General features: G+C 34.5%; 3 protein-coding genes across 4 annotated transcripts; all 3 read right to left on the reverse strand.

Moving 5' to 3' along the window:
- Positions 1-204: 204 nt before the first annotated feature.
- On the reverse strand, positions 205-9292 carry LOC100640544 (dynein regulatory complex subunit 7-like). Its single transcript, XM_019997780.1, has 18 exons — positions 9286-9292; positions 9057-9174; positions 8859-9003; positions 8388-8513; positions 7855-8049; positions 7230-7388; positions 5900-6232; positions 5685-5766; positions 4164-4292; positions 3869-3997; positions 3546-3609; positions 3274-3433; positions 2722-2937; positions 2421-2531; positions 2064-2174; positions 1533-1727; positions 687-826; positions 205-483 (listed from the first exon to the last, which is right to left on the reverse strand). The coding sequence occupies exons 1-18, from the start codon at positions 9290-9292 to the stop codon at positions 405-407; spliced, it is 2499 nt and encodes an 832-aa protein (XP_019853339.1). The 3' UTR covers positions 205-404.
- Positions 9217-14601, reverse strand: LOC100640671 (FERM domain-containing protein 8-like). Of its 2 annotated transcripts, none has more exons than XM_019997783.1 (13): positions 14331-14601; positions 14114-14281; positions 13823-13924; positions 13268-13377; positions 13027-13154; positions 12536-12674; positions 11783-11946; positions 10939-11056; positions 10525-10680; positions 9944-10058; positions 9818-9886; positions 9444-9543; positions 9217-9397 (listed from the first exon to the last, which is right to left on the reverse strand). In XM_019997783.1, exons 1-13 carry the CDS (start codon positions 14566-14568, stop codon positions 9385-9387), a joined length of 1620 nt encoding a protein of 539 aa, XP_019853342.1. In that variant the 5' UTR covers positions 14569-14601; the 3' UTR covers positions 9217-9384. The 2 variants fall into 2 exon arrangements, with proteins under 2 accessions (XP_019853342.1, XP_011404585.1); XM_011406283.2 differs by having other exon boundaries at positions 9818-9915; positions 9961-10058; positions 14331-14600.
- Positions 14602-18713: 4112 nt separating this feature from the next.
- LOC105313115 (uncharacterized) lies at positions 18714-20233 on the reverse strand. Its single transcript, XM_019997788.1, has 7 exons — positions 20101-20233; positions 19990-20042; positions 19534-19936; positions 19195-19291; positions 19070-19150; positions 18978-19016; positions 18714-18926 (listed from the first exon to the last, which is right to left on the reverse strand). The coding sequence occupies exons 3-7, from the start codon at positions 19595-19597 to the stop codon at positions 18785-18787; spliced, it is 423 nt and encodes a 140-aa protein (XP_019853347.1). The 5' UTR covers positions 19598-19936; positions 19990-20042; positions 20101-20233; the 3' UTR covers positions 18714-18784.
- Positions 20234-20855: the final 622 nt, after the last annotated feature.

A 20855-nucleotide genomic window follows, 5' to 3' on the forward strand; every position in this document is an offset into this window, starting at 1 on the left:
AAGCAAACTTTCAGGGTTATGTTAAAAACTTGATGTGACAATCCAATTATGTTCAGTATCATTAGAACCTACATGTAAAGTTTTAAACATCATTGTTGCAGTTGACAAATTAGCACCTCAGCAAGACAGAAAATTGGTCTACCTACAGTAATGTTTATTACTTTTATGCTCCTGTTGGAAGAAGAGAAAGTTTAGACTTAAGTATTCCAAACTCAAAATTATTTTGAAGTTTAATATACACATGGGCATCTGAAACAAACAGATCATTTTCTTAAACTGATCCTCTCCATCTCTTTTCACACTGTCTCTTTTCATTACATGTATCTCTTTCATGTCTATTGAATTCTAATTGATATTCAATGACAGTCAAAGATCAAACACACACACACACACACAGAGTAACATTAAGAGAGTGAAAGACGAGGATCCTCTTTAAGTCTTCTTTCTAATTCCAAGTATTTCTGAGGTGCTGTTGTCTTGTGTCTATAAATTTAAAAGAGAATGAGAGAAGGAGGGAGAGAAGAAATGTACAAGTAGAAGGTTCATGTATCTGATACTTTTCAATAAGTATGCATTGACATACACAATTACACATAATGAATGATGACATAATAGTTTATATGTACACTGATGTACATGCATACAATACATGTACTGTATAGACACATAGACATTATGTTCAATACCTGTTCAGTCTTTGTTCCAGTATATGTATCCTGTACATTGCTTCACCACAATAGCTCACATATTCCACTTCTTCATCTTTAGTGATTGATGACTGCTTCTGCTTATACCATAACTGCTTCTTTTGCAAATCATCAGTTTCCTTTACAAGATAAAGATACTCATAACTACCTGTACTTATACATGTACTCTACATGAAGTTTGCAATCCACTATGTATTATGGTTTGATTTACATGTAGATCTGTCTAGAAATTTTTCAGGTTAATTTTTATGAGCATACTGTAGTATTGTACATCAGTAATTTCCACAAAGCATTCTGAGTGAAATATAAAGCATGAGCCTCATGAGTTGACAAGCACTACAATACAGTACATGTACAGGGTACTTGGCCCATTTTGAGCAACTTTAAAAAGTCACAAAAAATTAATTTGATTGAAATCAGCTCAAAGTTCATGCACAACATAAGGACATGTACATGTATATGTATAAGAAAATGAAAATTTCTCTTCTTGTCATTGTTGTCAAAATTCCCAGTATATACATGTAGGGTTGACAATCCACTGGCAAGAAGCTGCATGAGCATTACATGTACATGTACATGTACATGCATGCCAAAATCCTGTGGTAAAAGCTGACGTGTACATTTAGTACATGCATGTTCATGTACAGTATCATTATGCTCTTCCAGTTTATTATTCATTTGATTGTAGCATCATCAAAATTACTCATGTGCCTTCATGTACATGTACATGTACATGTCTACATGTAATAAGACCCCTACAGTATCATATAATACCCTACACAAGTATACGCATACATTTGTACATGTACATGTAATTATTCTTACTCTCTCGAAGTGTGATTGTATTATATTAGCGACGTCAACTAGTCTCTTCTTCATGTCACTCAGGCACTCCTCAGTGACCTTCTTCTTCTGCTCCTTTGTGAGTGTGGGTGGGTCACCGTGACGAGCTAAAAATGGAGCAAGATAGTCTTTCTCTTTCTCCTGTCTTATCCTCTCCTCCTCCATTTGCTTCCTTTCCTAATAATAAAAGCAAGAGTACATAAAAGTATATGCAAAAAGCATCTTAAAAAATTTGCAATAAATCCAAATTTGATTGAACTTGTAAGTACACATGTATACATGCATTATACATATTACATGTACATCAGGAAATACATGTACATGTACATGTATAACAAAAATAAAGAATTCTTTCCTAACAATCTTTGACAAGCTACATGTATAATACAGGGTGTTTGCAACTTTAAAAGTTCATAAAAAAGCTGAGCACTATGTGGAAATTAATCCTGTCACAGGATAAATGTACATGTACAAGTACATGTATTTAAGTAATAGTTTTGTGACATTACTTACTAGTTCTTGTCTGTGCTGTCTTGCAGTTTCATTCCTAGCTACATCATAGACTGATATTGTTAGTATAGCATTGAGCTCCTCTTGCATACGAGCAGAGAGTATTGACTCAGTCTATAAGGAAATACTTTTATGTAATACATCATGTACATGTACAGTGTGCTAAAAATAACTCTACATGTAAATCAGTAAAATTATAGTACGCATAATTATAAAAAATTAATGTCTTAATTCGTACTGTACATGATAATATAGATGTCCATTATTTTTAATGACAATGAAAATTTTGTATACTAGCTTAAAATTAATTTGGCAAATTAATGATATTCTGTAAATTATCATGCAATACAGATACAGTACCTCTTTTTCTGACAGTCTAACAGCAGTGACACTGTCTTCCTGAGCTTTTAGCAGTCCCTCCAACATATCATACAGCACTTTCTGCTTGGGCTCTGTCATATAAGAATCAACCTTTCATAGAGATGACGTAGAGAGGAAAAGTCATAAGGAAAATGATGACATAAATGTACATGAAATAGACTAACTATATAACATGTATACTCATTGCACTGTACATGCATGCAGACACAGCTGGGCCATGCTACATTAATATTTCCAAATTGGCATAATGTGTCTATAGAAATACAGAAGAGAGGATTACTTGGTAAGCTGATGTCATATCAGGGTTCATTGTGAGTTGCTGTGCTTGATCCCCAGTGAGGACTGGTAGATAGAATTCCCGTGATGATGGGGTTATCCTGTTATCCTCAAAATGATACACGACTTGTATCTTCCTCTCATCAAATAAGAATGTACGCTGGGCAATGTCACTGTTAGCTGGTAGGTTGGGGTCACGATGAAACTTCTCAACTATTTTCTATTAACAATACAATGTAAAAAATGTAATTGAATAATTGTTTGTTGTACACACAGTACATGTACATATTGACATCAAAAGTACTGTAAATGTACATCTACATGTATGTACTTGCATATACACATACATGTACATGTACATGTATGTGACTATGTGTTTTGTTAAATTTGTTGAATTTTACTCTACACACTTTCCACTGCATGTGCACGTACATTTATGTACAGTATAATTATAGCACTGAATTTACAAGTGTACATTTACATGTACATTTCATTGATTCATAATACCAGTATGTACATGTGCATGTACACAGTACATGTACATGTATATTCTTACATGTATATGTCTTCCTCTTTCTTTATCGGCTGGTTCAAATCTCTTAACTATTTTGTCATAGGTCACATATCGATAGTACAGCCTGTCCTCTCTCCCTTCAAAGTGTTCAGTCATTTCTGTTGGAGTGTGATCTCTAGTAGCTAATCCATCAACTCTCAAACTACAAATAGAGAAGAAGACCATAATGGTAGTACTTATTAATGATGCTACATGCATGTACATACATGTATATACATGTATTACATGTATATTAGCATGCAGTATTTGCTTACTCTGAAAAGAAGTATAAGGTTCTATAATCACACTTCAAACTCTTTGGTTCGTAAAACTTGTGCTCTGCAATAATGATATAAGTAATGAATATGTATATGTATGTGTATAATAATCATAAATGATTATTTTTAATTTTTATAATGAGAACAAACAATTACAACAACTTGAAACATTATGCTGAAACAATGTACCCTAAGTATGAAACAGTGGATAAATTAGTTCAGTTCTAAAGACTGCGCACATAGTACATCTACATACATGTACATGTAATTATACAGTATAATAGTATTGTAATCTCACACAGTAACTAATGAATGAATACCTTTAAGGTTTCTTTTCCTTCCTGGCTGGAATATGTCTACTTTCTGGCCTGTCTTTGCATTGGTTTCTCTATTAGTGAGACGGTCTTTCCTATTGGCAAACCTTTCCTTTGTCTGCAATACATTAGAACCTGCAATGAATATGTACAGTACATGTACATGTAGGTCAAAAATTAAAAATAAAATAATATGTACATGTACATGTACATGTATGTACATGTATGTGTGCATGGATATTTCTATAGGTACACAATGTACATGTACACCTAACAGCTAGTAATTTACATCAGAACTTACGTGCTGAATCTGCATATACAACTATTTTTTCCACGAGTCCATCAGCATTAAGATAAGGAGCATATTTCTCTACTTTAGCTTTGTGATAGAGAACAGTTTTCTTTCCCTTGGGACATCTTGTCTCATAATCTATTATTAATATAACAATTGCATGTACTCATTACATACAATAATATACAGTACATGTGCTTGTACCTGTAACTGTATATGTAAATTAATGTACGGAAAAGAATAATTGTTTTATTTTTTTGTATACACATACATATACATATTCAATAATTCAAAATGATACACAACTTGTATCTTCCTCTCATCAAATACAGTTTTTTGTATTGCACGTAATGATGAAGTAAGCATCAGTAATCAATTAAGGTAATTAATTAATTTATTATTATTATTATTGTTATTATTATTTATTAGTTGCGTGTTCCTCCCTAACAATGGTACTTATTTCATATCCTATATCGTCATAGCGACGTTCATTTCGTCGCCATTAGAGTTGCTACGGTTACCACAGCTAGCTGAATATATCTATAGACGAATCAGAGCAAAGACTAAACTGGAGAAACAGCAAATTATCAAGAAAGTAAGAAAATTCCAAAAAATGTCTCCGAAATCAATCCCAATTTTTGTTAGATTTTCTGATACATATTGATGTCCTTATGCTATGTAGCAAGTTTGAGCTGATTCCGACTTGAATTTTTCAAGTTACGGCCGTTTTAAAAAATGGGCCAAAATCTGAAAAAATCCCTGTACTATAGTACTATAGCCCATGGTTTTTTCCAAAAAATGGCCAAAAAATCACCCCCAATTTTTATTACATTTTCTGATACATATTGATGTACTTATGCTGTGTAGCAAGTGTGAGCTGATTCTGACTTAAATTTTTCAAGTTATGGCCATTTAAAAAAATGGGCCAAAATCTGAAAAAATCCCTGTACTATAGCCAATGGTTTTTTCAAAAAAATAGCCAAAAAATCACCCCCAATTTTTATTACATTTTCTGATACATATTGATGTCCTTATGCTGTGTAGCAAGTTTGAGCTGATTCCGACTTGAATTTTTCAAGTTTCAGCCATTTTAAAAAATGGGCCAAAATCTGAAAAAATCCCTGTACTATAGCCCATTTTTTTTTAATTTAATAATAATAAAATGAATTTGAAATAGGATCAGAAATCAGTAGTAATGAGTTTATAAGTGAAATTAGTAATAATAATAATAATAATAATCTTTATTAATATGTTAGTGACATTGAAGTCGAGCATCAGAGATTGCTACATCAATGTCACAGTCACTGGGCCTATATATTGATCTCCTTGTACCCCTTACACACCGAATTGTTGATCTATAGCTCATGGTTTTTTCCAAAAAATGGCCAAAAAATCACCCCCAATTTTTATTACATTTTAAAATACATATTGATGTCCTTATGCTGTGTAGCAAGTGTGAGCTGATTCTGACTTGAATTTTTCAAGTTACAGCCATTTATAATTACAAAACTACACTGCATGTACACGTACCTTTAGGTGATATGGTTATGGGATTGACCCAGGAAGGAGGTAATTGAAAATGATCCTTTCCAGCCTTTTGCTCCTCTTCCTCCTGTTAACAAAAAAATTTAATGCCATTAACCTAAAATTACAAGTACTCCTATTACAAATGTAGTGTACATGTACATGTATACATACATGTATACTCTACATGTCTCTTCTCTCTCTCTCTCTCTCTCTCTTACTTCTTCATGATCTTCCTCTAATGCCATTTCTTCATCAGGTAGCAGCAACTGCTTGTCAATGCTAGGGAAGAAATACTCCCACCTTGCTGCATCCCCAAGATCATACACAAGATTCTTAACGCCCTGAGAGCAGTCCTGCATATTTACCCAATAGTTCCTGTGGTTCCAGAGTGTCTCAATGCCAAGGTAGAGAGGTGAGTCCAGTGGGTGTGTCTCTCCAGTGGTGGGCTCTATGAAGAAGCTGTGAGCCACCTCCCTCTTCCCAGAGAGGACAAGTACCCATGAGTGATATCGTAGACCATAGAACTTATCAGGAGGAGGTTTCTCCAGTTCCTGAATGATGATTAGTGTGAATAATTAGTAAACATGACATGTACATGTACATGTCATGTACATTCATGTCATGAACTCCAAAGTCACTCCAAATTTTTGTTACTTTCTGATCTAAGCTTAATATGGAAACTACATGTAGTATGCTTGAGCTGATTCCAACAACAAATTCTAAAGTTACATGTACAAGCATTTTTTAAAATGTAGCAAATTGGCTCCATGTAAAATCACCTCAATTTTTATTAAATTTTCTGATACACATGTACAAAGTACATGAATGCATGTACCGTAATTTTCCTTTTTTTCGTTGTGGAAATATTTTCGTATGGTCCTAAATTGACGAAAATATTTCAATCGAAAATTTTTGAGCAACCAAAATTTGTGACCTAATTCATCAAAGAAAGACTAAGGTACGGCCTGATAAGTAGGTATCTTCTTGCAGCTCTAACCTTGCTCTATCCACTGGTGCTTGCTGTACTTCAATCAGTTGCTTCACTACTGAGTTATAAAATAAAACGGTCCACCATGTGACAAAAGTAGCCATTTAATGTTTCCGTTTATTATCCGTAAATTGGTCATTGCTGCATCTCCAGTACTATCCGTATACTAGTAATGTCGGGGGGAACAGCCAGGTCAAGAATCTCTTATCTCAAGAATTATAAACACTACTATAGCGGCCTTGTTACCAGTAGGTAAAGGACAAGGTATGTGCAAGAGAAGCTAAATTTTCAGACTGTAAAAATTTTCGTACACTATGAGAAGACGAAAATATTTCCACTTGAATTTTTCTGAAACGAAAAATTTTTGTACGAAAAAAAGGCAAATTACGGTACATGTACATTGTATGTAGAAAGTTTGAGCTGTTTCCAACAAGTTACATGTACAATCTTAAAAATAAACTAAGGAAAAAGCATGGTTCTGACTTCTGATGCCACAATACATTACACTACATAAAGTATCAGCATTACATGTACTATGATGATCATGATTTGGTTCTTACAGCAATCCTTGCCTCCTCTTCTTCTTTCTTCTTCTTCTCCTCAGCAGCTATTTTGTCCTTCTCCTTTTGATCTTGTAGCTTGAGGAATTGACTGCTCAGGTCTTTAGGAGGTCGTACAGCATACTTGGCTTTCTCCTTAGTAGCACTTGGTGGCTCTTCCTATGAACAATGTGAGCATCAAACACATTATGTCATGTACCAATGTACCACTGTACATGTAGTTAAAAATAATGCACTCAAAAATTGCTATTACATATACAGTACATGCACATGTATAAATGCACATGTATATACTGTACTGTACATGCACATGTACAATATGCTATACCGTATAGCACAAAATTTTCAAGGAATATAAATTTCATGGATTTTGTGATTTTCTAAAAATTCATAAAAATTACTTCTGTGAAATCAAATTATTATGGTATAATTAGATGGCAGACGGCATAAATTTTGCAAATTTGTGAAATTTATAGTCTTTGAAAATTTTGCACTATACGGTATCATGATAACTAGTTAACTACTCTTCCCCCTTTGAGGTTCCAGAGGATAGCAATATTACACGTACATATTACATGTATATGTAGTCTGCTTGAAAGAAATGATTACAATAAAATGGTCCTACCTCTTGTACGTTCATTAGCTGTGGGCATGGTTTCCTTGTTTGATCCAATAGTGTGATTTCTCTTGTTGCATAGCCACACACACAGTATGCATCATATCCAGCCCCAATGAGTAATGAGGCTAGGACTATTGAATAATCAAAACAGTTCCCTTTCTGACTTGATAGTACTTGTGTTGGGGAAACAATCTTTTCAGGCTAGAGAGAAAAATTAAATTAAAATTAAATAATAAATATTAATAGACAACATTATTAACAATGATTACACAATTAAAATGTCACAGAATTAAGAGCTCATACACACATTAATATAGTCTCTTGTCTTAATTTCTCAAGGAACATGGTCCAAGTAGGCGAATTAGAGCAGTAGCTGGTAGTGATTTTAATGTACTACAAGCAAAGGTTGGTGTGCATGAAAATCATCAAGGTATCCATGTGCAGTAGCTAATTTTAAATGTACATGTACATGCATGTGCAATATAGTATACATGTACTATGAGTGTACATGAATGTACATGTAATGTACATGCAGTTACCAGTTCATTGGGTATGCTCAGTGTGACATAGGAGAGATAATCAGACACAAACTCACTGCAGCCATCATAATCATACAGTTCCTTGTATGGGAGTTGAGTTGGTCTCAGTGTAGTGCAGATAAATTTCTACAAATAAAAGTTATACAAAAGTAGTAGCTCTGTTTTAATTCAAATTTATTACAGTACACATTCCAATTTTTCTACACTAGGAACATTGAACTCTTTCAGTAGTTGGTACTAATGTTTAAATACTTTTTGAATGTACATGTACATGAAACTGTAGGCTATTTCTGGCTGACTTGGTGAATCCATTAGTCACAGTAATGCAGTTAGTAAGTTTTTAAAAGGACTAGAATCAGTTTTACCAATGCACAAAGCAAACATGCTCCAACTGAACTTTACATAGTACGATAGTAGCACTATTATGATCAATAAGTGTAATAAATTATTATATCCAAAGCTCTTTCTCACTTCAACTCCGTTCTCATTAGGTGGTTTCAATAAAAGAGGCTTCCTGTCACCGTACAACTGTCGAAACTGACGCTGAAAGTTTTCAGCATAAGCAATCAATAGCTTCTCCTTCTTGGATTGGCTAAAGTAAGAGGAAGAGGAACTCCTACGATACACAGAAAAAGCATCAATTAGTATAAAACCAAACTGCTTTATTACTTGAGAGACTGGTCTATCTGTTTGGGAGTTTTCAAGTTAATTTGGCCCAATGCCTCCTTTAGACTCTCCATTTTCTCGTTACTATGACGACCAATTTTTAACCCCACAACAACCACACCTTTTAATTAATAATAATTATTATAATTTTTTGTTAAAACCATTGAATTTTAAAACATCAATTAAAATTTAAAAGCACCAATAATTACACAAACATCAACATGAACATAACATAACATATAGAACGGATTTTAATTATAGTTTGTGTGGACATTGTGTCACAGCAAGTAATAAGAATTAGAGCGAAGGGAGAATGAAGAGGATTAGTAAGCTAGGATTTTGGCCTGATAAGAAGATAATAACGATATTCATTACTTAATGTCATCTCACAGTCCAGTGACCTCTTCATTCCCGGGGTTAGCTGCCGAAGGAGCTGCAGTAGTAGAAACTTTTTTTTTCCGAAACAACGATATCTGATTGACTTGCTCACCTACAAATGATAGACATGTGCAAAATGAAGAATATCTACAATACAAGCATTTACATGTACATGTACATGTATGTGTAGAGTGTATCGGATATTGTCCATAATACATGTACAAATGATAGATTCAGTTATGTACATGTACAATGTAGTATTGAATGTACACATTATGACTACATCATCTCTACATGTATACCAGTATACATGTACATGTACATGTACATCAATACTATAAAGTGCAGAGGACAGGTATTCAATACAATAAAAACTCTGTACTTACCATCAGGAGTGTACATGTCACACTTGAGTACATCCTCACGGAAATTCTTAGATGAAGGCAAGGCTTTATCTGTTGTTATAGAAACAGGTGGTAGCTCCCTGTAATAGTAACAATAAGTTAACATACATGCTAAGTGAGCATACTCGGGCCCTCCTTTCTCAAGCCTCTTCTTCTTTACTTCTTCATCAAACTGATTGAGCTCATCAACACATCTTGATATCATAGCATCCATCATTGGAGCCTAAACAATTGATAATTACAACACATGTACATTGTGGATGTACATGTATTAATCAAAATTATATTTTCATATGCATAATTATGTACGTGTATATGTATTTTCATATGCAAAACCAGGGTTTTCCATAAAGCATGCTAAGTGAACTAAACAGCATGAGCTTCATGAGCTGAAAAGCAGTAAAGTACATGTACATGGTTTTCAAAAAAAATAATTTTGGTTAGAATCAGTTCAAGCTTGCTACATGTACAAAATTCTCTCCTAATAATTTTTGGCAAAATATGGCCAAGTACAGGGACTTTGGCTTAATTTTTGAGCAGCTTGACAATCCACTGACTAGAACCTGCATGAGCAGTTTGAGCACTATGCAAAACCCTGTGGAAAACACTAACTGTTTGGCAGAATACATGTAAATTAAATACATGTATACATGTATATGCATGTGATAAGGACATGAGGTTAATCTCACTTGTCTTGAAAATACTTGTACTCTTTTAGCAACTTTCTGTGAGGCATGGAATGAGTCAAACTCAAGCCAGAGCGATGAATAAAAGTTCTCTCCTTGCTCCGTTGCTGGCTGGAACTCCCAGCAAAACATATCATACGATAAATAAAGGAGGATCTCCTAAATAGAATCATCCATTTTAAAACTATTATATACAGTGTACATTCACAGTACATTGTGCATGTACACTGCACAGCAGAACATTAAGTGCTATACAATAATGTTTTTGGACAAAATTGATCATCAATTAAAATTCTCTACAATGACAGCTAGTACATGTGTATAATAAAAAGTTACATGTACAAACATGAGTATAATACATGTACATGTACATGTACAGTAAACTACATGTACATTGTACATGTATAATGGTCTTACTCTTGGTTGAGTGTCAGTAAACAAGTGGATACATTCAGGATTGATGGCAACAACAACATTTCTATCAGAGAGAGACAGGATCTGCTTTCGCTCAATTTGACCACGAAACATCACACAGCTGTGAAAAAGAAAGTAACAATTTTAAAAAATTGATTCTAAAATTCCAATTTTTACATGTACATGCACATGTATGCAAAAAGTCACTCAGACTCAAAGCCATTTTTTTAAATGCCTTGTGGGTACAAGGTCTTTGACAAAATTTCTGGAAAATGACCATCAAAATACAAAATTTGCAAATTTCCTTACCCAATTTAATAGCCATACATTAATTACTATTAGTACTATACATACATGTACCGGTACATGTACATGTACATGTACATTAATATAATACATGTACATGTATATCTCAACTGAGTTTGACCCAAAAAAATTGGAATAACTTCTTATAAGAATGTGGGATAAAGATGAAACTTTCACAGGTTCTTAGTCGCCCAATGCCACCACAGGATCTCAGGTCTTGGATCTCTCAGCCCTTGGGAACCCTGAGAACCAGGTTCTCCCTATAAACCCAATGGCATTATATCAAAATGACATTTTATGACAATTTGTCTTCTGATAGTGATGGCTTTCATGAAGAGTAGTTGACTCTAGCTGTCCAGCAGTTATTGTACTGCTTATCAAAAAAACAAAACCCATTTACGTGTGAAATACAGGCCAACCACACAGCTGAAAATATCGGCCATGCTTCTATGAATATTATTATTATTGTGTGCTATAGTTACATCATGAATGATGTCAATATTGTACAATAGATGTAGTGTGATGTCACTATTATACTTACCCATAATAAGGTTTGATCCAGCACCTTTGAAGATAAAGTAATTTCAACTGCAAGTCGATATCCAGCCATTGCTTCTTCTCCTCCTCAGTTCCAAGACTATTAGCAACTGCACTCGTTTCAACATCAACTGATGCATCAATCCTCTTCTTTGACTCACTGCTCACCTAATGATACATACATCTACAGTCAGGGCCGCCAATAGGCTACAAGGGGCCCAGGGCAAAAGCTTTGATGGGGCCCCTACTAATACAAATGGCCCCCCTTATTGATAACAGTAATTAACAACATGGCCCAGCAAGAGCTACCTTTAAAGAGTTATCATAATTCATTATTATTTTTTGTAAAAAACTATGCATACTTTACTACTGACCTGGGGCTTGGGGGCCACCTTTGATTGAGGGCCCTGGGCAAAATGCCCCACCTGCCCCCCTATTGGCAGCCCTAGGAACATGCGTGTTAAAGACACTGCATGAGAATTAATGTTCTTAATTATAATTATAGAGCAAAGTTCTGAGCCAAGGTTGTACATGTACAAGCGCATGATATGATGAGATTAATACATATACCACAAGTAGTAAATGTACAGTACATGTAAATTAATTGATAGCAAGTGCAATATGCACATGAACTAAACTCTAGTTATGCATTTATAATGTTAATAATTATCATTCACATTGTACATGTATATGTACTGTACATGTACAAGATGGAGTTTGGAGAGCAGGTTACATGTACATGTGTAAGACAGTTTACTTTAAGCCATATTGATTCATATTTAGTGACAAGGTCATTCTCTATTCCAGTGCTCTTTGATCCTTTCCCTAATAATTTATTCTTTACTCCGCCAGTTGCAGGAACAAGATGGGGAGGGAAATACTGGCTTAAGGACGACCTATTGAACAAAATAATAGACATTTAATCATGTACTGTAACTATTGATTACTATTAATATTTTTATTATTCTGTAATGCATACACAAAGGATTCTCTACAGGATTTTGGCACCATACATGTACATGTACTTCTTGTCAGTAGGTTTTTAAAGCTTCTCAAAAATCCCATCAAACACTCTGTACTAAAATTTCAAAGTTGCTTCAAAAGCATATGGTACTGCTTGCCAGCTCATAATCCTGATCTTTAGCTCACTTAGCATGCTTTGTATAAAACCCTGCAAACATGTACATGTACCTCTTATTAAAAAGAGACAAAGCAATTATTTGAAAATCACTAATAATAAATAATTACTTAAAGCTCTGAGGGGTGTGCTGCTCCTTGTTGTACTCCTTGTTCTCAATGGCACATTGAATGGAGGCCAGCTCAATCAGTTCCTCTTTAGATAAAGGATAGCGACCACTAATGACATTGAGTCTTGCCTATAATAATAATAATAATAATAATAATAATAATAATAATAATAATAATAATAATGATAATAATAATAATGATAAAATAGTTCATTCTAGTAATGATTTATTGTAAGAGTAACCTCATGATAAAGTAGTGTAATGACTTCCTTTGAGTTTTTCTTGGCAATGAGACGTTTCTCTTCTCTCAAAGAAAAGAAAGCATTACGTCTGAACGATAATATAGGCTTATCTATAATGAGAGAAATAAAAATATAACATTAAAATGTACATGTATGCATGTATGCATGTAGTACAGTAAACGTACATGTATGCCGGAAACAAGAGAAGATAGATATTAAAATTACAGTGTATGGACCTTATAGTTTGTTTAAAATAATTCCAGCCCACAATGGAATAACGATAATATCAACATCTTATCAAAATGTAAGTACAGTACATGCATACACACTGTACATGAACATTACTTGTGGATGGTAATATTCGTAATAACCATTTCCATTAAAGGCTATGCTTCATGACAATGAAGTTACCATACATGTACATGTACATGTATTGTGTAGGACAATAATTATTTAATTACACGCACTGAATCACAGCAAGCATGAGTACATGTACATGTACATGTACATGTATAAAAATAGAATAGTGTATGTGCACAATATGTTAATGTTTACCTGTACTGCAGACTTCATAAGAAGCAGTAGTGTACTGAGTAAGGAAGTCATTCCATTTCTTGAAGAGTTTGACGGGTACATGATAGCTCTTGAGCTGTAGATCTGAGAACGAGGGAAGAGTTATTAGAGAGAGGGAAGGAGAAGGATAAATAAATATGTAATGTATAAAGATAATAAAGTGACAAAGTAAAAGAAAACATAAATACGTTATATATACGTGCACATGTAACACAAACACTATTACCTAAAATCCTGTACATGTACATGTATGTGTGCAAGGAATATACTTACGTAAATGCTGAGATATCATCCATACACTAAACACGTTCTTTGTCTCTTCGGGAAGGTTCAACTGACTGACCATAGCAGACACTATCTCACCGGCAGTCGTAAACTTACCAGTACTGAACTGTATTGACACTTGCTCTTCAAGACACGTGTAAATGCGCAGGGTGATTGCTGAAGAGAAAGAATCATGCAAATCATGTCTTTAAAAGGTTATCCTTACGTTTGACTGGAGCCATTAGTTTAGACTGGGATTGATCACTATCAGTTGATGGAAGGCCCTCAATCACGTCCGCTATACTGAACTTGACTCCTCTAGTTGGCGTCTTAGCCTCTTCTTCATCCCCTTCCTCTTTTGTCGGTGCTAGTTCTTGAGGAGGACCATCTGTACTAGGGTGGCTATCCTCGGGTAAGACTTCTATTGTCGTTTCTTGTTGAATCCCCTCCAACACAGCTGCCATTGTTAAAAATGATCAGACACGCCCATTAATAACGCCATTATATTCAGCCACTCCTACTATGAATAATAAGTAACTTTTTTCTCTGCAAAAAAATAATCTTCCAAAAATATTTTGCATGAAGCATGCATATGTATGCATGTACAATGTATGTGCATGTATGTGTGTACATACATATGCATGTATTATGTTGTAGATGGCACAAGCATACTTTCAAATCTATTTACACAACAAATAACACCTAAATATCATGCACCAGCTCAGTCAGTGGCTGTCAGTGTCTAGTAAGGGTTCACGAAGTTCACTGTAATCTGTCTTTACAACAGTTGTGGTCACACTTTCTGGTTCTATATCATCATCATTAACTATAGGATTCTTCAAAACTAACATCCGACTCTTTCGAGCCTTTTGAAAGCAATCTCTTATCCATTGAAGATTATAAACATGATATGCAAGTATTCCCAAAAAACCTATGAAACTTAGCGACAGAATAACAGCTTCTCCTATGACAGCTTCTTCAACTTGCAATTGAATGTTGTTTGAATAATCATCATCTAAAACAAAGACTAGACCGATGAGACATAAAAGATAGCATATGTCAAGGTTATGAAGCTTGGAGTTTTTATAAACGGAGCGAAAACTCAGTATAAGTATGAGAATTGATGTTACTATCATCATTGTGAATGCTGGAATGCTAGGACCTTCTGAAATTGCAAATGCAATTGCAAGTACAATTCTTACTAGTACCAAAAGACCAGGCCAAATACGAAAATAATCTTTATGAGGTCCAGCATAAGCATCAAAGAATGGTTTCAATTTCAAATAAAATGTTGTACCAAATGACCATTTTGATCTACACAGCTCCCAGAGTGGAAAGAAGAGCAGAAACAATGTATAAGGTACAAATAGGATTATAATCATTGACAATGCTGTGATGAAAAGAGGTAAGTGACAGCCAGTGCAGTACTGCACTCTGGGATTATTGTACCATACTATGTGAGAGCAAACCCTTGAATACGAAAAAATATCAACAATATTACGAAGTAATTTAGTATACGAGAGAAGGATTAGTGTGCATAAAACAGGGACAGCATTATTTCCTATTAGCCGAGATAGTCTGGAAAACTTGCGGCTCAGAAAAATGATGATTAATATGAGAAACCAGACATAGAAAGGAAAAATAAACTGCAGGCCACTCTTAACACAGGCATTCATTCCTGCAAAGAAACAAGTCTCAATCCCTAAGTCTAGATTTACCCATGAAATAAACTGACTTAATACAGGGATATCATTAAGACCAATGAACAGTGGTTGATACATCTTGACCACATTTGCAAAGAAAAGGAATCCATTGATGACACCAACAGTGACTGTCAAATTCATTAAAATTATAAAAATGACTAGCACTACTCCAGCCAAGGCAAAAACAGCAGTTAAGGCAATATAGCCATTACTGCAGTTTTTGCACCTATTGGAGCCTAGCATAAGACCCAGCCCTTGAGCACACTCACCACAATATATCCCAGTCCTATTGAGACCACACTGCTCATCAGAGTCATTAAGGTAGAGGTTTATGGTAGGAAACTTACAGTACTCACAAAATTGAGAGATGACTGTGCAATTGTTATCAGTCATCCCAATCCAGGTGAGTCCAGATCTTGTAAAAGTTCCATTCAGTTCATTGCATGTAACACTGGCATCATTCCTCCAGTCAAAATCACATTCACATTTCTGGGTTTTGTTTGAGAGATGGTAACCAAGTGGACATTGCTCTATTGTGACAAACAAATATTTAGGAGCAGCATCAAAATTAGTTTCACTATTACTGACAGAGAGAACTAATTCAAGTGTTGTATATGAGCTGGTATCAACAGTCTGTAATATTGTTGTGCATTCAGCCTTGGCCAGTACATGGGCAGCTGAGTTAAGCTCCACAATACCAGTTGTAGCATTGTCATTCACACCACCAGTTACCACAACTGATATGTTAAGAGGATTTCCAGGAAATACAGAAGCATATGAAACAGTATCATCACACTGTGGAATGTCATTAAAACAGAAACAGACATCTCGTGCATCTGAAGTGATGAGAGAGTTACCAGGTTGGTTTTCAATTGTGCTCACATCATAAATATTGAAATCATTGTCACCATTAATCTGATTAGAAACATTACAGTAAACATTACAATGACTTGTAGTTCCACCATAAATAATGCTACCAACTCTAGCAGTATTGTTTTTGAAGAAGAAGTACTGACTCCTCTGCACATAAGAGTCTTGGAGTTGAAAGAAACAGTAACCAAGGATTAAATCATTATAATAACTACTATTAAAGATTTCAAGTACTATTTGAGAAATAAAAACAGCACCGCCAGCTTGATTTGCATGATTATTAGTAAAGTTGAGCATTGAATCATGCTTCAAGAGAAGGAATGAGTTGCCATACATAGCCACCCCACCACCACTATGGCCAGAATTACCAACGAAATGATTTGCTCCCCGAAAAGTTACTAATGAATTAAAAATAAACAAACCACTTCCTTGGTTGCCAATGAACCAACAATCGGTAAATTTAATGCTTGAGACAAATATTAGAGCGACTGCTGATTGAAATGTTTCTTTAAATTCAAGTCTATTCTGTGAAAGTGATCTACCCATAACAATCTTGTTTTCTCTAATTGTTACATTAGTCAAACTTATGTTCAATACGAACTGATTAAAGCTTTTTTGTTGTCCAATGTAGATTGCACTGCCTAATTGGCCAAAGTTGCTGTATAAAACGGTTGAATTAATATGAATGACTCCATCAGAAAATGAATCCCATACAATAGCAATGGCCTTAGGACTAGAAGCAGTTACGAAGCTATTTATAATTGTCATTTGACCAGCTATACTAACAGTCGACTGCAATATGCATCCATTTTGGGTCAGAATAATTCCACCAATGCCACCATGACTGTATAATGAATCAATTAAGATGTTGTATTTGGTTGTGCTTGCATTTATGTAAATGTTATACGTATGATCATCACTAACCATTGATAATGAGTGAAGAATGACATCCACAAAGTACTGAGATTGATCCAACTTCATTTGTAAGCCAATAGCTATAGTATTATTCCTGGTGCTATTAATGAGAAATGTTGTATTAGAAATAATAAAAGCAGTAGCATTGGTACGAATAAAATTGAGGCTGGTGTCGTGAGCAGTGTAGTTAATGGAGCTTGATTCAAGTGATGTCACTTGAAATGTTGATCCACTGATTGTAACGTTAAAAGTATTTTCCAATAGAAGTGCACTTCCATTAGTGAAAAATGAAAAATTGTTTATCGTCAAATTGGTAACATGAGAAAATGAAACAAGTGATCCATTGTAACTCGAACAATTTTTAATTTCAATGTTAGATATTACAATATTATCACACGAGTAGAACAATATAAACACTGTAAAGGCCTCAGAAGAACAAACTAGCTGTGGTGAAGATCCAATACCTTTAATTGTGAGGCCAGTGACATTAGCAATAGTGATGGGTTCTTGCAATTGGTGTAATCCAGGTTTGAAACAAAGTAGAGTGTTGTTGAGGCTAATATTTGCTGCTACATAATAACGAAGATTGTGACAGGACTCGCAACTGGGATCATCTGACACGTAGTAATCACAGCCACTGGAGGAAGCTGTTAAGAAACAAGAAAACAGGAAGGAGAGCAGCAACATTGTTTGCATCTTTAAAACGTAAAGGGAGTGGCTCGATTATCTACGCCCACGCAAAACCACACCTACCAGCCATGATTTCACTGATTTCAGCTCTAGGTGAAAGGAGAGAGGTGACAGGGACTGATGACATTATAACATTACAAAATAGTAAAAGTAGATTCCTCTAAACTATAATTCCATACACATTGCACTCCACTCTGAATGTGTACATACAATATTTATCTGCTGTTCAATGATTTTGTATGGCAATATCAATAATTGACCCCAATAGTGAGCCCAATAGCCAATACAGTAGTTTACTAACAAATCAGAAATTATGATTAATTATAAATTATAATTGGATGTAAAAAGGTGAAGTTCATAGATTAGATGTATACTAAATTACAATATATTTACAATTATGATTATATGGAAATTTTGTTTTGTTCTGATGGTTATGGTAAACCTTTAAAATGTAACATTCCTTTAAACAATAACATGATCACAATGTTTATGGGACAACAAATCATATGTAGTCACTATCAGAATCTACAGTTTCTTCGATTTCACAACTTTCTCTACTTTGATACACCTCATTTTCCACCACTGAAACATTCTGTGTTGATTGAGCCAATGAACATAGCTCTAAATAAAGCTCAGCACTATTTCTATACATATTATTATGCAAATTATATAATTGAAATTGCTGTATAGTTTACCTAGCATCATTGTGCTCACCAGAAGTTATGTGAGTGTCACTAGTGATACAACAAATAAGATAAATTAGACTTAGTGCTTTATTGCATAATACTTTTTCTCTCTTGTATTGAATTTGAAGTGCTTCTTTTGGCGGATTAAGGACCAAAAACAGTCAGGTATTAGGTCATTTGATCTATAGCAATAATTTAGGAGGTTTTTTATAGCTGTTGAATTTACCTTAATATGAAAAATAGAGCCATTAGACCAAAAATAATTATCACAGCTAAAGCAATAATGGCTGCAGCACCAATCAGTGATATTTTACTGCCCTCTTCTGTAATAATGATAATAGATATTTTGTGGTCACAAAATTAGATTATTCCCAACTCATCTACACCTCATATTCAACTACACCTATGCCTATACACCTCCACTATGATACAGGTATGTCTGAAAACATGTATATAATGCCCCACAACTATACTAGTCTATAGATATTTCTGAGCTTAATCCTCAGAAGTGATTCAAAATGACTAACATTATCATCATCTAACCCTCAATTCTCATAAAATTTACCTGAAGTCATTCCATTAGCCAGTCCTCCAAGAAATAAGACAATAATAATTTTATCAGAGATCATAACTAAAGAACATTGAGTTATCTACAAGTTCTTCCTTTCTAGTTGTTATTAAATGACACAAAAACATTATCTTATGTACACAATGTGACCTAATGTATACGTAGATCACACACATGTATGTACAAACAGGAAAAAGTATTATAAACAATGATTCATTTAAAAATATTAATGTACATTTAAACTACTTGACACAGGAGAGAGGCCGACTGGCCATGTAATGATTGTAAAAAGTTAGACTAGATCACGCTAAAAAAATCTTAAGTAGACGTAACAATTGTTTATTGTCCTTGTTCTTTTACTTCTCCATATAAAGAATTAGGAATATAACCTATTATAGCACTAACAGCAAATAGAAATTTTTGAATCACATAGCATGATATAATGTAACATACCTTGTTTGGTATCAGTTGATGGTGCAGGTAATACAGATGATTCAATAACTCTCCTATACAAGGACGTGTTTTTATAATAATTACTGTACATATGTGTGTTGCATTTTGTACCTTTCACAGTTATTGCCAGTGAATCCTTCAGGACAAAGACAGGTATAATTTGTCACTAAATCCACACAGGTACCATTGTTTAGGCAGGGATAAGGTATACAAGCATTGACAAATAGCTCACAGTTAAGTTCCTAAGGGTACGTTAAGTAATACTTTATATTATAAATATGTGTAAATATCCATAGATAATAGAGTAAATGAAAGGGATTGGAAACGGGGCGTAGCAACAGGAAATGCGGGTTGGGTTACCACGTGACAACCATCAGTGTTTTGATTGATTTCCTATCTCCTCCATTGGTGAAGTTGCTCTGGCAGGATTTCGAAGGAAATTTGTGCTGTTCCAGGATAGCGCTTGCTTTTGATATATAGCCTATTCCACATAGAATTTTTAGAGCTACCTGTAGCAAGGTTTTTATCTCCAAAAAGCGATTTTGCGACCAGTTAGAGGTACACAAAGTCGCCTGTTTTTGAAACACTTTATCGTTCGTAAAACACTCAAGCTTCGTTGTATCAATATGCAAGTTAGCTCATTCCATAGGAGATTTCAAGCTCTTTAAAATGGTTATACTTATTCGTAGCTCAAGAACAAAATGAGTCTCTCAGAGGGGGAAAAGATGGTATTTCTAGTTAAAGAGTGACGCGGCTACTAACACATGCATTGATTTACTGAACAAAAAATATTAATAAAAAGCATAAACACTGGTTAGTATTGTGTGTGAGTTTTGTTTGCATAAATTGTATTCTCTTGGAGTATT

The sequence above is a fragment of the Amphimedon queenslandica genome, unplaced genomic scaffold, assembly GCF_000090795.2.
Source record: "Amphimedon queenslandica unplaced genomic scaffold, v1.1 AMPQUscaffold_13353, whole genome shotgun sequence".
In the NCBI taxonomy this organism is placed as follows: Eukaryota; Metazoa; Porifera; class Demospongiae; order Haplosclerida; family Niphatidae; genus Amphimedon; species Amphimedon queenslandica.

Coding starts and splice junctions, on each gene's coding strand:
- LOC100640544 (XM_019997780.1), bottom strand. Junction 3,998..4,163: donor TGTATATGCAGATTCAGCAC/GTAAGTTCTGAT, acceptor TATTCATTGCAG/GTTCTAATGTATTGCAGACA. Junction 3,434..3,545: donor ACCTTATACTTCTTTTCAGA/GTAAGCAAATAC, acceptor CTCTATTTGTAG/TTTGAGAGTTGATGGATTAG.
- LOC100640671 (XM_011406283.2), bottom strand. CDS start 14,568: ATGGCAGCTGTGTTGGAGGGGATTCAACAAGAAACGACAATAGAAGTC. Junction 12,675..13,026: donor CACACCCCTCAGAGCTTTAA/GTAATTATTTAT, acceptor TTTGTTCAATAG/GTCGTCCTTAAGCCAGTATT. Junction 9,916..9,960: donor CTTGAGAAAGGAGGGCCCGA/GTATGCTCACTT, acceptor TTACTATTACAG/GGAGCTACCACCTGTTTCTA.
- LOC105313115 (XM_019997788.1), bottom strand. CDS start 19,597: ATGATCTCTGATAAAATTATTATTGTCTTATTTCTTGGAGGACTGGCT. Junction 19,151..19,194: donor GCTCTATTTTTCATATTAAG/GTAAATTCAACA, acceptor TTATTGCTATAG/ATCAAATGACCTAATACCTG. Junction 18,927..18,977: donor GGTGAGCACAATGATGCTAG/GTAAACTATACA, acceptor TAATATGTATAG/AAATAGTGCTGAGCTTTATT.